The sequence below is a fragment of the Phyllobates terribilis genome, unplaced genomic scaffold (genome assembly GCF_046119375.1).
Source record: "Phyllobates terribilis strain yellow unplaced genomic scaffold, ASM4611937v1 Scaffold_2__4_contigs__length_985480577, whole genome shotgun sequence".
Taxonomy (NCBI): domain Eukaryota; kingdom Metazoa; phylum Chordata; class Amphibia; order Anura; family Dendrobatidae; genus Phyllobates; species Phyllobates terribilis.
The window spans coordinates 27,788,965-27,804,535 of record NW_027362762.1 but is presented as its reverse complement, the minus strand read 5'-3'; the positions used below and the strand labels follow the sequence as shown (position 1 = coordinate 27,804,535).

Genomic DNA, 15,571 nt, shown 5'->3' with positions numbered 1-15,571 from the left:
ACCACATATCCAAGCCCTTTCCACTTCCTGCCAACTCCAACTCAAAAATATCTCCCGAATCCGTGCATTCCTCAGCAAAGACTCTGCAAAAACACTAATGCATGCCCTCATCATCTCCCGCCTTGACTACTGCAACCTCCTGCTCTGTGGCCTCCCTTCCAACACTCTCATGCCCCTCCAATCTATCCTAAACTCTGCTGCTCGACTAATCCACCTGTCCCCCCGATATTCCCCGGCCTCTCCCCTCTGTCAATCCCTTCACTGGCTCCCCATTGCCCAGAGACTCAAGTTCAAAACCCTAACCGTGGCATACAAAGCCACCCACAACCTGTCTCCTCCATACATCTGTGATCTAATCTCCCGGTACTTACCTGCACGCAACCTCCGATCCTCACAAGATCTCCTTCTCTACTCCCCTCTTATCTCCTCTTCCCACAATCGCATAAAAGATTTCTCCCGTGCATCCCCCCTACTCTGGAACTCTCTACCCCAACACATCAGAGTCTCGCCTACCGTGGAAGCCTTCAAAAGAAATCTGAAGACCTACCTCTTCCGACAAGCCTACAACCTGCAGTAACCACCGCCTCACCACATTACTGCATGACCTCCTCTACCCCCACCTACTGTATCCTCACCCATCCCTTGTAGACTGTGAGCCCTCGCGGTTAGGGTCCTCTCTCCTGCTGTACCAGTCGCTGACTAGTTTTGTTAAGATTATGTAAATGTTTTTCCTATGTATATCCCGATCACATGTAAAGCGCCAAGGAATAAATGGCGCTATAATAATAAATAAAAAATCAAATAAATAAAATGCTTTAGAAAGCCATTAGTAACATTGGGGAGGTGTTTGTTGCCCCCAGCCCTTAAACACTGACTCGTATTCCCACATAATGTAAACCACGGGTGCATTCCATCAGATATACAACATAAGATGAGGAATAGTTGATAAGGATATGGCTGTGGAAACTGTCACCTTGTGAATTTACTCAGGAGCTTTACTGCCGGCAGACACAGGACTCATGGCAGCATCACCTTTTCTTCTCTGGACAATCATTACAGATGTCCCAAATAGTCTGCATGGGTTTTCATTAGATAAAATATCATTACCCCCGTCCTCAATGGGCCACTCCCACTACTTCCTGCAGGTACTTTCAGATGAAGCCCCTTCAGACAGTTTGGGACATCTGGAAGAAAGATTGTCTGAAGAAGAGAATGCGACACTCTGCCATGAGCCCTGTGTCTGACAGCAGTAAATCCTCCTGAGACCATTCATGTCTGGGATCTGCTCATTGACGGAGGGAGCTCACTCACAATGTGTGGGGGCTTTTCATTCATAGATGGGGCTCACTCAAAATTATAACTAAAAACATGGCCATGAATAAAGAATGGGATCTAAACCCCCTATAAAAACTTCTCCCCTCATCCAGGACAATATGGTGATGATGCTTTTTCTAGCATAATCATTGACATTTGGGTCCTTGGCAGTAAACTCTCCAGATCTTAGTCCCAATGAAAACCTGTGGTGAATCCTCAAAAAGCAACAAACAAAACCCAGAAATTATTATAAACTCCGAGCATTGATGAGACAAGAATGGGTGGACAACAGTCACGATCTGGCCCAAAAGCTGATATCCAGCTGCTGGGGGAAGGGCAAAAGTCTGGAGAATACGGGGCAGCGCTGGGAATATTGGGGCTCTACAGAAACTTCATGTAGTTGTCAGAAAAAGAGTAAAAACCTATGAAATGTTTAATTGTCTGTCAGTAGCCATAAAAACAGCCAACTAAAAGAGCGAAAAACACCGAAGAGGCAGAATGTGAAAATCAAAATTTGTATCGGTCTAAGAACTTTTGGCCATGACTGTTGTAGGAAAGCAGGAGGTAAAGTCCTGGATGGAAGATATGTGTCACCGAGGTGGCTAGCCTCGGTGATGTAAGTCCCAGAGGTGAAGGCTCCAGCAACAGTAGGTAGGTTAGAGTTAAAGGGAATCTTCCAGTAGGATCGTCCCTCCTAAGCCATCTATATGGCCGCAGGTCATAGAAGCTGAATAAAATGGCACCTTCATATCTGCTATCTTATTCCAGGGAAATACACATTTTTCTTATATATAATGACCTTTTCCAGGCTATGGTGAGTATGTGGCCTGGAAGATAGCTCTGCCTCCAGAGATTATTTTAAATAAAATGGGGGTGTTACCAGTGTGAGACTAGTAACTAACACAGAACAGGAGGATTGAACTTTGTTTTCTTACGAACACATTTTCTGCAGCTCTTGAGCTTTGCCGTATTTTAACAACATAACAACCCTGTCTGCCTGTGAGATGGAAGCTGAGAGGAACCTGCAGATGTGTCAGGTATAATCACACACAGCTCTGCAGTGAGATCAGGAGAGCGGCAATCGCACATTACACTGGTAATAATCACACAGGTAACTCCCCCTTCATGTAGAATAATCTCTGAAGGCAGAGTTATCTTCCGGGCAGTATTATCCCCATAGCCTGGAAGAAGTAATTTACATAAAGTGATAAAAGATGATTTCTCAACTACAAGGCACACAGGTATGACTTTTTTCAGCAGTCTATAACCTGTATGCCCATATTATTAGTTTAGATAGGTCAAATGTGGTGACAGATTCTCTTTAAATCGTAGCAATACATGTGAAGATTATGTGCACCTGGAAAGCTATGACTAGAACCAGTCCATGTGTTCACTAAATCCTAGCAATACAGGTCCTGATTAGGTATACCTTGATAGCTATGACTAGAACCAGGCTATGTGCTCACTGGTCAGTCAGCAAGGAAAGCGGAGCAGAGCGGGTTGTGTTGGAGCTGTAGAGAAATAAGCCAGAATCTCTTTGAAAAAAGACTGCACAGGCCGTGTGCACAAAACTGCAAACCTACCCAAGAGCGTGAATCCCTACAATTGGTGTTTTGGATGCAGGCAGCAAGTCCCAAAGAACAGATTTGATTACATTTTAAAGAATGAATGTCAACCCTAAGGTAAAGGCAGCTACAGCATTGAATAAATGTAAAAAAAGGAGCTCCCCACGATTGCTGACCATGCAGATAGCCGAGAACCTTGTAAGGGACGGTGCTAGATCCAGTTGGTGTAGCACAGCGATAGCAACAGGAGGGAGCACATCCACCCAGTATGTATTAAAAAAAACTATTTATTTAAATCTATTAAGACTAAATGTCCAGGAAAAACGTTAAACCTGATGAGTTTCTGGGGAAAAACGCCCTTAATCTTAACTACAGGATTGCAAACACAACCTGAAAGCATGGAGGAGCTTGTTAAGCAACTGATCCAGGCTGATCTGCAGGAATGCAGCAGCAGCAGGCCCAACAATAAAGCAACAAACTCTTGTTCCAGTAGTTACATAAGAAGCAGATGGCTCTCTTGGCAGAAACTGTCCAAGTCAGGGAGATGGTACCTCCCGCCAGCCAAAGTGATAGTTACCGTGTGAGGCGAACAGTACGGAAGGCTTTGCAGAAAATGACTCTGGTAGAGATGTTTAATAAAGCCTGAACGGAATTTAAAAAAGGTGATACAGAAAGACGCTTGGGACTAAAACTATCTATCCATCAGGGAAGATCCACAAGCCTCCACGGGTTTTTCCCCCGATTGAGCTACTGTATGGCCGACATCCACGGGGACTCCTGGATGTAGCAAGAGAGACCCGGGAAACTTAAACCACACCATACAGAAGTATAATACAGCGAGTGGTGCAGATGCAAGAGAGGATGGCTAAATTAATGCCTATTGTGAAAGAGCATCCCCTCAAGGCACAGGAGACAGAATCCAGGGTGTACAAGTAAGCTTGAGTGAGACAGTTTCGACCTGGGGATTGAGCATTCATTGATAAAGTGGCAGGGACCCTATGAAGTGGTCGAAAAAGTGGAAGAAGTCAACTGTAAAGTACACCAGCCAGCGGAAAGGAAGTTCTTCCAGATATAACATTTCATTGTATTCAAACTCTGGCAGAATAGAGAACCTCTTGAATCTCCATGCTTGTAGGTCAAGTCAGAAACCAATGTTAAAGATGTCAATGTGGCAGAAACTTTGTCACCCTCGCAAAACCAGCAAAGCCGAAAGTTGTTGCATCACAACAGGGATATGTTCTCGGAATTACCAGGCCTCACTCGGGTTATTGAGCATGAGATTCTCACTGAGCTTCATGTTCGGGTCAATTTAAAGCCCTACAGGATTCCGGAAGCCCACCAGGATGTAATCTCAAAGGAGGTGAAAAGAATGCTGAACCTAACGGTAATTGAGGAATCCAAGAGAGGGTGGTCCAGACCCATAGCTTTAGTTCCAAAGCCAGATGGGGAATGGTAGTTCTGCAACGACTACCGGAAACTCAATGAGGTCTCTAAGTTTGACTCCTACCTGATGCCCAGGGTAGATGAACTTATTGAGAAGCTAGGGCCAGCTCGGTACATCACCACCCTTGCACTTACAAAAGGTTACTGTTAGATCCCACTGTCCAAGGGGGCCAAGGAAAAAACTGCCTTATCAATACCAGATGGGTGTTTTCAGTACATCAGGTTACCTTTTGGGTTGCAGAATGCGCCAGCCATCTTTCAGAGGGACATGGACAGAGTCCTAGGCCCCCAAAAAAAGAGTATGCAGATGTCTACTTTAATGACATCATCATTTGCAGCTGAGATTGGGGAACTAATTTTAATAAAGTCCAGGCAATAATTGATGATCTAAGGAAATTTGGCTTTACGATTAATCCAAAGAAATGTCATAACGTTGGAGGAAGCCAAATATTTGAGCTATGTTAAAGTGGTTACCGGAAGACAAGAGGGCATTTCAGGAACTAAAACTAGCTCCCCGTAGGCAGCCAGTGTTGATAGCGCCAGACTTTGCAAAATAATTCATACCATAACGATGGAGGAAGCCAAATATTTGAGCTATGTTAAAGGGAGGGGTTAGATCAAGCCCCAGGCAAACAAAGTGTAGGCAATACAGGGTTAACCACAACCCCTCATGAAAAATCAGGTTAGAGTTCCTAGGAATAGTGGAGTATTACAGGCTTGTTCCTAACTTCACCGTGATAGCAGCCACTCTTACTGACCCCCTAAAAGGTACGAAGTCGGCTATGTATGAGTATAAGTGGCTACCAGAAGACAAGAGGACATTTCAGGGACTAAAACTAGCCCTCTGTAGGCAGCCAGTGTTGATAGCGCTGGACTTTGCAAAATAATTCATAGTTCGGGCAGATGCGTCAAATGTTGGACTGGAAGAATCGCAAGAAATTAATGGGGAAGAACACCCAAAAATCTATTTGAGTAGGAAGCTGTCCCCATGTGAGAAAAAATACTGTATCCTAGAAAAAGAGTGCTTGGACATTGAATGAGCACTGGATGCATTAAGGTGTTACCTGTTGGGCTGAAAATTTAGGCTAGTGTATGCCCATGCCCCGCTAAGATGGATGCAGGAGAGAAAGGGGGTCTATGCCCGGGTAATTCAGTGATTCTTAACTTTGCAAGATTTTAACTTTCATGTAGAGCACAGGCCCGGGAAACTACAGGTGCTTCTCACAAAATTAGAAAATCATCAAAAAGTTAATTTATTTCAGTTCTTCAATACAAAAAGTGAAACTCCTATATTATATAGAGCCATTACACACAGAGGGATCTATTATATAGAGTCATTACACACAGAGGGATCTATTATATAGAGTCATTACACACAGAGCGATCTATTATATAGAGTCATTACACGCAGAGGGATCTATTATATAGAGTCATTACACGCAGAGGGATCTATTATATAGAGTCATTACACACAGAGTGATCTATTATATAGAGTCATTACACACAGAGGGATCTATTATATAGAGCCATTACACACAGAGGGATCTATTATATAGAGTCATTACACACAGAGGGATCTATTATATAGAGTCATTACACACAGAGGGATCTATTATATAGAGTCATTACACACAGAGGGATCTATTATATAGAGTCATTACACACAGAGGGATCTATTATATAGAGCCATTACACACAGAGGGATCTATTATATAGAGTCATTACACACAGAGGGATCTATTATATAGAGTCATTACACACAGAGCGATCTATTATATAGAGTCATTACACACAGAGGGATCTATTATATAGAGTCATTACACACAGAGGGATCTATTATATAGAACCATTACACACAGAGGGATCTATTATATAGAGTCATTACACACAGAGCGATCTATTATATAGAGTCATTACACACAGAGCGATCTATTATATAGTCATTACACACAGAGCGATCTATTATATAGAGTCATTACGCACAGAGCGATCTATTATATAGAGTCATTACGCACAGAGCGATCTATTATATAGAGCTATTACGCACAGAGCGATCTATTATATAGAGTCATTACACACAGAGGGATCTATTATATAGAGTCATTACACACAGAGGGATCTATTATATAGAGTCATTGAACACAGAGGGATTATATAGTCATTACACACAGAGGGATCTATTATATAGAGTCATTACACACAGAGGGATCTATTATATAGACTCATTACACACAGAGCGATCTATTATATAGAGTCATTACACACAGAGGGATCTATTATATAGAGTCATTACACACAGAGGGATCTATTATATAGAGTCATTACACACAGAGGGATCTATTATATAGAGTCATTACACACAGAGGGATCTATTATATAGAGTCATTACACACAGAGGGATCTATTATATAGAGTCATTACACACAGAGGGATTTATTATATAGAGTCATTACACAAAGAAAGATCTATTATATAGAGTCATTACACACAGAGGGATCTATTATATAGAGCCATTACACACAGAGCGATCTATTATATAGAGCCATTACATACAGAGCGATCTATTATATAGAGTCATTACACACAGAGGGATCTATTTCACGTGTTTATTTCTGTTAATGTTGATGATTATGGCTTACAGCCAATGAGAACACAAAAGTCATTATCTCAGTAAATTAGAATAATTAACAAAAACACAAGCAAATTCTTCCTAAGCGTTTAAAAAGGTCCCTTAGTCGGTTTCAGTAGGCTCCACAATCATGGGGAAGACTGCTGACTTGACAGATGTCCAGAAGGCAGTCATTGACACACTCCACGAGGAGGGTAAGCCACAAAAGGTCATTGATAAAGAAGCTGGCTGTTCAGAGTGCTGTATCCAAGCATATTAATGGAAAGTTTAGTGGAAGGAAAAAGTGTGTTAGAAAAAAGTGCACAAGTAACCGGGATAAGAGCAGGCTGGAAAGGATTGTTAAGAAAAGGCCATTCAAAAATGTGGGGGAGATTCACAAGGAGTGGACTGCTGCTGGAGTCATTGCTTCAAGAGCCACCACACACAGACGTATCCAGCACATGGGCTACAAGTGTCGCATTCCTTGTGTCAGGCCACTCATGACCTGTAGACAACGCCAGAAGCGTCTTACCTGGGCCAAGGAAAAAAGACCTGGACTGTTGCTCAGCGGTCCAAGGTGTTGCTTTCAGATTAAAGTAAATTTTGCATTTCATTTGGAAACCAAGGTCCCAGAGTCTGGAGGAAGAGTGGAGAGGCCACAATCCAAGCTGCTGGAGGTCTAGTGTGAAGTTTCCACCATCAGTGATGGTTTGGGAGCCATGTCATCTGCTGGACCAAAGTCAGCGCCGCCGTCTACCATGACATTGTACAGCACTTCATGCTTCCCTCTGCCGACAAGCTTTTTGGAGATGGAAATGTCATTCTCCAGCAGGACTTGGCAACTGTCCACACGGCCAAAAGTACCAATACCTGGTTTAAAAACAGTATCACTGTGCTGGATTTGCCAGCAAACTTGCCTGACCTTAACCCCATATAGAATCTATGGAGTGTTGTCAAGAGGAAGATGAGACACCAGACGCAACAATGCAGAGGAGCTGAAGGCGGCTATCAAAGCCACCTGGGCTTCCATAACACCTCAGCAGGGCCACAGGCTGATCCCTCCATGCCACATTGCCGCATTGATGCAATAATTGATGCAAAAGGAGCCCGACCAAGTATTGAGGGCATTTACATTTTTCAAGACGTTATAAAGTATTCTAATTTACTGAGATAATGACTTTTTTGTGTTTTCATTGGCTGTAAGCCATAATCATCAACATTAACAGAAATAAGCACTTGAAATAGATCACTCTGTTTGAAATGACTCTATATGAGTTTCACTTTTTGTATTGAAGAACTGAAATTTAATTTTTGAGGATATTCTAATTCTGTGAGAAGAACCTGTATATAGAAATGCCAATGCTCTCTCAAAGGTACAATGTTTGGTGGCATAAGAACCCCACGCCCCTGATTTTGGGCAGAGGGAGAGGTATGTAGGAAACCAGGAGGTAAAGACTCCAGCAATAATAGGTAGGCTAGAGCTAAATACTATCAAAACAGGTCCTGATTAGGTGTACCTTGATAGCTACGTCTAGAACCAGGCCATGCGTCTACTATTCAGTCAGCTGGGAAAGCAGAGCAGAGTGGGATGTGTTGGAGCTGGAGAGAGACAAGCCAGAATCTCTCTGAGAAGAGACTGCACAGGCTGTGTGCATCAAACTATAAGTATCACTGGTTGCAATGGATGATAGCCGTTTTGTGTGACCGAACTGAGACTGGCTCAGCCGTGCTGGGAAGTCGGGGTCTGTATTTAGTTAGCGCCTGGACAAAGCAAGGGATTTTATGTTTATGGCATTGTATTCGGTAGTGTGCAACCAGTGGAAATAAACATCTTTCTGTTCTGAGATAAAATCTGTGGCTCTGTGTTCCTAGCGGTTACCCAAAAGTGTGAACCCCTATGATGTATATTGATGTGGTGTAGGCTATGCTTTATCTACATGATAACTCTCCAGATAGTCCTGGGAATACAGAAAAGCTGGACATCTCTCCGGGAAATTTCTTACCCTTAGTGCATCTGTAGGAAACAAAACAGAAGCGATTGTTACATGAGTTGATGGGAGTAGTATTTAGGTGACCCTCTAACAGACACTAGCGTCCCCCCTCCTTACACTGTTGCTCGGCCATGACATCAGTCTCTTCATCTACAACTTCAACCTTAATATCACTTAGATCATCACCCTAAAAATACAAGAAAAATGCTAAATGAGCCATGAATCAGTGATTTATGGTTGTTTGTGGGTGAGATCATAGCGACATCTACCTGATGATTCTCCGGGACATTCTCCTCTGGGCAATCCTGAAAAAAAAGAGGAGTCGGACATCTCTCCGAAGGATTTCTCCTACTGGATCCATCTGTAGAAAACACACAAATTAATACATGACCCCCGCATATCTATATACCAGTGACTACACGACCCCGCATATCTACAATCTACATACTGGTGACTACATGACCATCATATATCTATATACCAGTGATTACACGATCCCGTATACAGTTATGGCTGAAAGGGTGCCAACACTTTCGGCCATGACTGTATCTATATACCTACACGATCCCCGTATATCTATGTACTAGTGACTACAAGACCCCTGCATATCTATATATCAGACACAGCGACTACATGTCCCCTGTATACAGTCATGGCCAAAAGTGTTGGCACCCTTGAAATTGTTCCAGAAAATGAAGTATTTCTCCCAGAAAACTATTGCAATTACACCTGTTTTGTTATACACATTTATTTCCTTTGAGTGTATTGGAACAACACAAAAAAAAACTGAGAAAAAAGGCAAATTGGACATAATTTCACACAAAACCTCAAAAATGGGCTGAACATAATTGTTGGCCCCATCCTTAATATTTGGTTGCACCCTTTGGAATACATAACTGCAATCACTCGCTCCCTAAAACCATCAACAAACTTCTTACACCTCTTAACTGGAATTTTGGAGCACTCTTCTTACAAACTGCTCCAGGTCTCTCATTTGAAGGCTTCTTCTCCCAACAGCAATTTTAAGATCTCTCCACAGGTTTTCAATGGGGTTTAGATCAGGACTCATTCATGGCCACTTGAGAACTCTCCAGCGCTTTGTTTCCATCCATTTCTGGGGGCTTTTTGAAGTATGTTTAGGGTCATTGTCCTGCTGGAAGACCCATGACCTAGGACGCAAACCCAGCTTTCTGACACTGGGTACTACATTGCCACCCAAAATCCTTTGATAATCTTCAGATTTCATGAAGCCTTGCACACAGTCAAGGCCCCCAGTGCCAGAGGCAGCAAAACAACCACAAACATCTTTGAACCTACACCATACTTGACTGTAGGTACTATGTTCTTTTCTTTGTAGGCCTCACTCCTTTTTCCATAAACAATAGAATGATGTGCTTTACTATTGGTACTTCACCAACCTTAGGGGAGACAAGGTGATGCTAGATCAACCTAGGAGGTCTCCACTTCACCCCTTTCCCTAGAGTCTGGGCTTCCTTTCACGCTTCCCTTTGTGTTGCACTAAGTCTTTCCCACACCTTGCGTGACAGTGGGCAGCGTTCCCAGGAGATACGTGTGACTGCTACAGGAAGGACTGCATGTCCTGGGTGAAGTTTGTTACAAGCCAGTAAGTGACGCCAGACAAATAGAGGACCTGCTGAAACATTTGGTTCAGGCGCAGCAGGCACAATACCAGCAGAACCAGCAATTATTGCAGCAGCAACAAATGGTGCAACAAGAGAACACCAAGCTGCTAATGCAGCAGATACAGCTCCAGAAGCAGAAGCAACAAGATCAGCATCGTCAGCAGCAGCAGCAGCAGATCGAGGTACTTGCAGACGCGATCCATGGCACGGCGACAGCTCCAACAAGGTCAGTGGATGAGTTTTCCATCCGAAAGGCGGTAAGGCGAGTCCTGCAGAAAATGACCCAGGGAGATAACATAGAGGCCTTCCTGACTGTGTTTAAAAGGGTCGCCGAGAGGGACAGACTTCCACCAGAGCAGTGGGCATAGGTGCTGGAGCCATACTTGATGGGGGAGCCCCAGAAGGCTTACTATGATTTAGCTTTGCAGGACGCCAAAGAGTATGGAAAGCTAAAAACCAAGAATCTGGTGAGCTTGGGGGTGACTATGTCTGTCAGGGCACAGTGAGTCCACCGCTGGGCGTATCACCAGGACAAACCCCCTCGCTCCCAAATGTTTGACCTTTTGCACCTGGTCCAGAAGTGGCCGCAGCCGGAGTCCTCTACGCCCGCGCAGATGGTAGAGCGAGTGGTGATGGACCGGTTTGTACAGTCCCTGCTCGAGGCCAATACAGACTCGGATTGCCCAGGGTGATCCCCAAAATGCCGATGAACTGATTGGACTGGTTGAGAGATACCAGGGGGCTGAGGGTTCCATGGGAAGGCAGCCCACTCCATACTGGGGGTCCCAACAGTAGGTTTCCTCAGGGACCTCTTGACCAACTGGTATTTTCTACTAGGCCCACTAGGTCATCTGCATTTCGGGGATCCCCCTGGGCAACCCAGGTCGGCACGGGTCTGGGGAGGGAGTGGATAAATCTGTCCATTAGACCCACTCTACCATCTAGGCTGGGGTGGAGGACTCCGGCTGCAACCACTTCTGTACCAGATGCAGCAAATCAAACAATTGGGAGAGAGGGGGTTTATCATCACAATAAGCCCAGTGGTGGACCCTTTGAGCTCGGACAGATATAGTCACCCCTGAGAATGCAAGTATATCAGTTGTTAGTTTGGAATATTCCTGCGCATCCTGTTAGACCAAGTCATAATAAGCCTTCTGGGGCTTGCCAGTCAAATAGGGGGCCAGCACCTCCACCCACTATTCCTGCAGCAGCTTCTCCCGCTCTGCTACCCTTTCAAACACATTTAAAAAGGCTTCCACATCATCTCCCGGGGTCATTTTTTGCATCGCTCCTCTTACCGCTTTCTGGATGTATGTGACGTCATCACGTGGACTTGGGGGAGGGGCTGCCGGCCTCCCACGAATCGCCTCTGTGAACAACTCAATCTGTTACTGCTGTTGTCGCTACTGGTCTTGTTGATGCAGGTGCTGCTGCTGTTGTTGGATCTGTTGCATCAGTAGCTTACTCATCTCCTGATGGCCCAACAGCAGCAACAACTGGCACATCTGTTGCTTCTGGTGGGCCTTCACAAGGTGCTTAAGCAGGTCTTCCATGCTGTCTGACTCCGCCTCCTGGCTCACAGCCACCTTCACCTAGGACATGCAGTTTCTCTTGTAGCAGTCACACGTGTTTGGTGGGAAAGCTGCCAGCATTCTCCACCACCTGTGGTAGAACTGCTCACTCAGCTGACCATGGAGGTAAACACGGAACACTGTCTCTTTAAATTTCCTATTGGATTATTAAACGGCATAAACCAATATAGAGTTCATAAAAATAAACACAGCCCATCTGGCATAATGGCAAAACAAAATAAGAAAATGTCCAGCATAGTCCTTGCACCAGCTGGGGTCCGGCCACTCAGGGTTTAGCAAAACACACGGTTCAGCACACACACGCAAGCTCCTCTCTGGAGCAAGCCTCTCCAGATACTGACCCACACCTGAGGATGGCTAGTTAAAGCCCAGACCACATCCTGGGGTGGAGATATGGTGAATGGCCTCCCGCAAGCACTATGGCCATTCACCTATAAAATATGCCCTTTTAAATCGGGCTGATTAGCCCTCTCTGCACCTACTATGACTTCCTCGTTTCACATCACTGAAGCTAACAGCCTCAGTGAAACATATCTCCCCTTCAGTATTCTGCCAGTGACTTTGTCACAATATTTATATTGATGGGTGTCTCAATATGGAAACCGCTGGTGGTACCAGCCTCTAGAGAGGTACCACCAGTGGAACACCATCGCGAACACGCCGCCGCCGGGATCAGCAGAATTATTCACTGACAGCCGCCATCTTTGTACAGGAGGAGCGCATGTGCAGTTTTAATGTGACCGCCGCTATCTGCCTGCACAAAGATGGCGGCTGTCTGATTTACTGCACCTGCGCGAATTCCGCGCAGGAGCACCAATCATTCGGCTGATCCCGGCGGTGTTCTCAAATGAGAGAACACATGAGGGAAGAAGACAGCACAGGAGTGGAGAGAGAGAGAGCAGAAAAGGGGGAGAGCACATGGGGTACACAGGTCAAAGAAGAGATCACATGAGAGGAGAAGACAGCAGATGGGGGAGAGAGAAAGCGCACAGGAGGGAGAGAGAGAGCACAGGGGGGAGACATATCAAACGGGACAGCACATGAGGGGAGAACACAGCACAGGAAGGGAGAGACAGCAGACAAGGGGGAGAGCACATGGGGTAGACAGGTCAAAGAAGAGAGCACAGAATGGAGAAGTCAGCACATGGGGGAAAGAGAGAGTGGATAGGTGGGTGAGCACATGGGGGGGGGGGGGATTCTCAACGCTGCAAAGCATGCCCCCATCGTGACATTACCGCCCCCCTCGGGCATCCGTCTAGTATCTATAATATAACGGCAGAAGTGTGTCTCTGTCCGAAGCCTCGATAGACTGCGCATGCGTGATGCGCAGTCTGGCTCCAGACAGAAGACCGCATCCAGCCGTTACAGGTAAGACAGCCACTGCTATGGGGCCCGGGCCCGTGAGGGCCCCAAGCAGCGTGGGAACGAGGAGGATAGGTGAGTAGGAGGTGGCGGCGGCAGAGGAGCGGGTTGCGGCAGTGGAGGAGCTGAGACACCTCTGTGTCTGAGAGCGCGCGCAGCTCAGATGTCGACATGAGCTGCTGCAGACAGGACTCAGAGCTGGAGCAGAGGTGAGAAAGGAAGGTGAGTATAAGTGTTTATTGTTTTGTGTGTGCAATGATTGGGGGATGAGGAGGCCACACATACCAGGAATGGGGGATTGAGGAGGCCACACATACCAGGAATGGGGGATTGAGGAGGCCACATACCAGGGATGGGGGATTGAGGAGGCCACACATACCAGGGATGGGGGATTGAGGAGGCCACACATACCAGGGATGGGGGATTGAGGAGGCCACACATACCAGGGATGGGGGATTGAGGAGGCCACACATACCAGGGATGGGGGATTGAGGAGGCCACACATACCAGGGATGGGGGATTGAGGAGGCCACACATACCAGGAATGGGGGATTGTGGAGGCCACACATACCAGGAATGGGGGATTAAGGAGGCAACACATACCAGGAATGGGGGATTGAGGAGGCCACACATACCAGGGATGGGGGATTGAGGAGGCCACACATACCAGGAATGGGGGATTGAGGAGGCCACACATACCAGGATACTTGGATTGAGGAGGCTACACATACCAGGATTTGGGGATTGAGGAGGCCACACATACCAGGGATGGGGGATTGAGGAGGCCACACATACCAGGGATGGGGGATTGAGGAGGCCACACATACCAGGAATGGGGGATTGTGGAGGCCACACATACCAGGAATGGGGGATTGAGGAGGCAACACATACCAGGGATTAGGGGATTGAGGAGGCCACACATACCAGGAATGGGGGATTGAGGAGGCCACACACACCAGGGATGGGGGATTGAGGAGGCCACACATACCAGGGATGGGGGATTGAGGAGGCCACACATACCAGGGATGGGGGATTGTGGAGGCCACATATACCAGGGATGGGGGATTGAGGAGGCAACACATACCAGGGATTAGGGGATTGAGGAGGCCACACATACCAGGAATGGGGGATTGAGGAGGCCACACACACCAGGGATGGGGGATTGAGGAGGCCACACACACCAGGAATGGGGGATTGAGGAGGCCACACATACCAGGGATGGGGGATTGAGGAGGCCACACATACCAGGGATGGGGGATTGAGGAGGCCACACATACCAGGGATGGGGGATTGAGGAGGCCACACATACCAGGGATGGGGGATTGAGGAGGCCACACATACCAGGGATGGGGGATTGAGGAGGCCACACATACCAGGAATGGGGGATTGTGGAGGCCACACATACCAGGAATGGGGGATTAAGGAGGCCACACATACCAGGAATGGGGGATTGAGGAGGCAACACACACCAGGGATGGGGGATTGAGGAGGCCACACATACCAGGAATGGGGGATTGAGGAGGCCACACATACCAGGGATGGGGGATTGAGGAGGCCACACATACCAGGGATGGGGGATTGAGGAGGCCACACATACCAGGAATGGGGGATTGAGGAGGCCACACATACCAGGATACTTGGATTGAGGAGGCTACACATACCAGGATTTGGGGATTGAGGAGGCCACACATACCAGGAATGGGGGATTGAGGAGGCCACACATACCAGGGATGGGGGATTGAGGAGGCTACACATACCAGGATTTGGGGATTGAGGAGGCCACACATACCAGGAATGGGGGATTGAGGAGGCCACACATACCAGGGATGGGGGATTGAGGAGGCCACACATACCAGGGATGGGGGATTGAGGAGGCCACACATACCAGGGATGGGGGATTGAGGAGGCCACACATACCAGGGATGGGGGATTGAGGAGGCCACACATACCAGGGATGGGGGATTGAGGAGGCCACACATACCAGGGATGGGGGATTGAGGAGGCCACACATACCAGGGATGGGGGATTGAGGAGGCCACACATACCAGGGATG

General features: G+C 46.6%; 1 protein-coding gene across 1 annotated transcript in view; it reads right to left on the bottom strand.

Moving 5' to 3' along the window:
* Window positions 1–15,571, bottom strand: part of LOC141243759 (uncharacterized) — a 111,112-nt gene that overhangs the window by 33,913 nt on the left and 61,628 nt on the right. The window contains exons 5-7 of the mRNA XM_073668949.1: window positions 9,191–9,282; window positions 9,039–9,108; window positions 8,868–8,944 (exon numbers count right to left, since the gene is read on the bottom strand). Of these exons, the coding sequence (XP_073525050.1) occupies window positions 8,868–8,944; window positions 9,039–9,108; window positions 9,191–9,282 (239 nt within the window). The remainder of the gene's footprint in view (window positions 1–8,867; window positions 8,945–9,038; window positions 9,109–9,190; window positions 9,283–15,571) is intronic.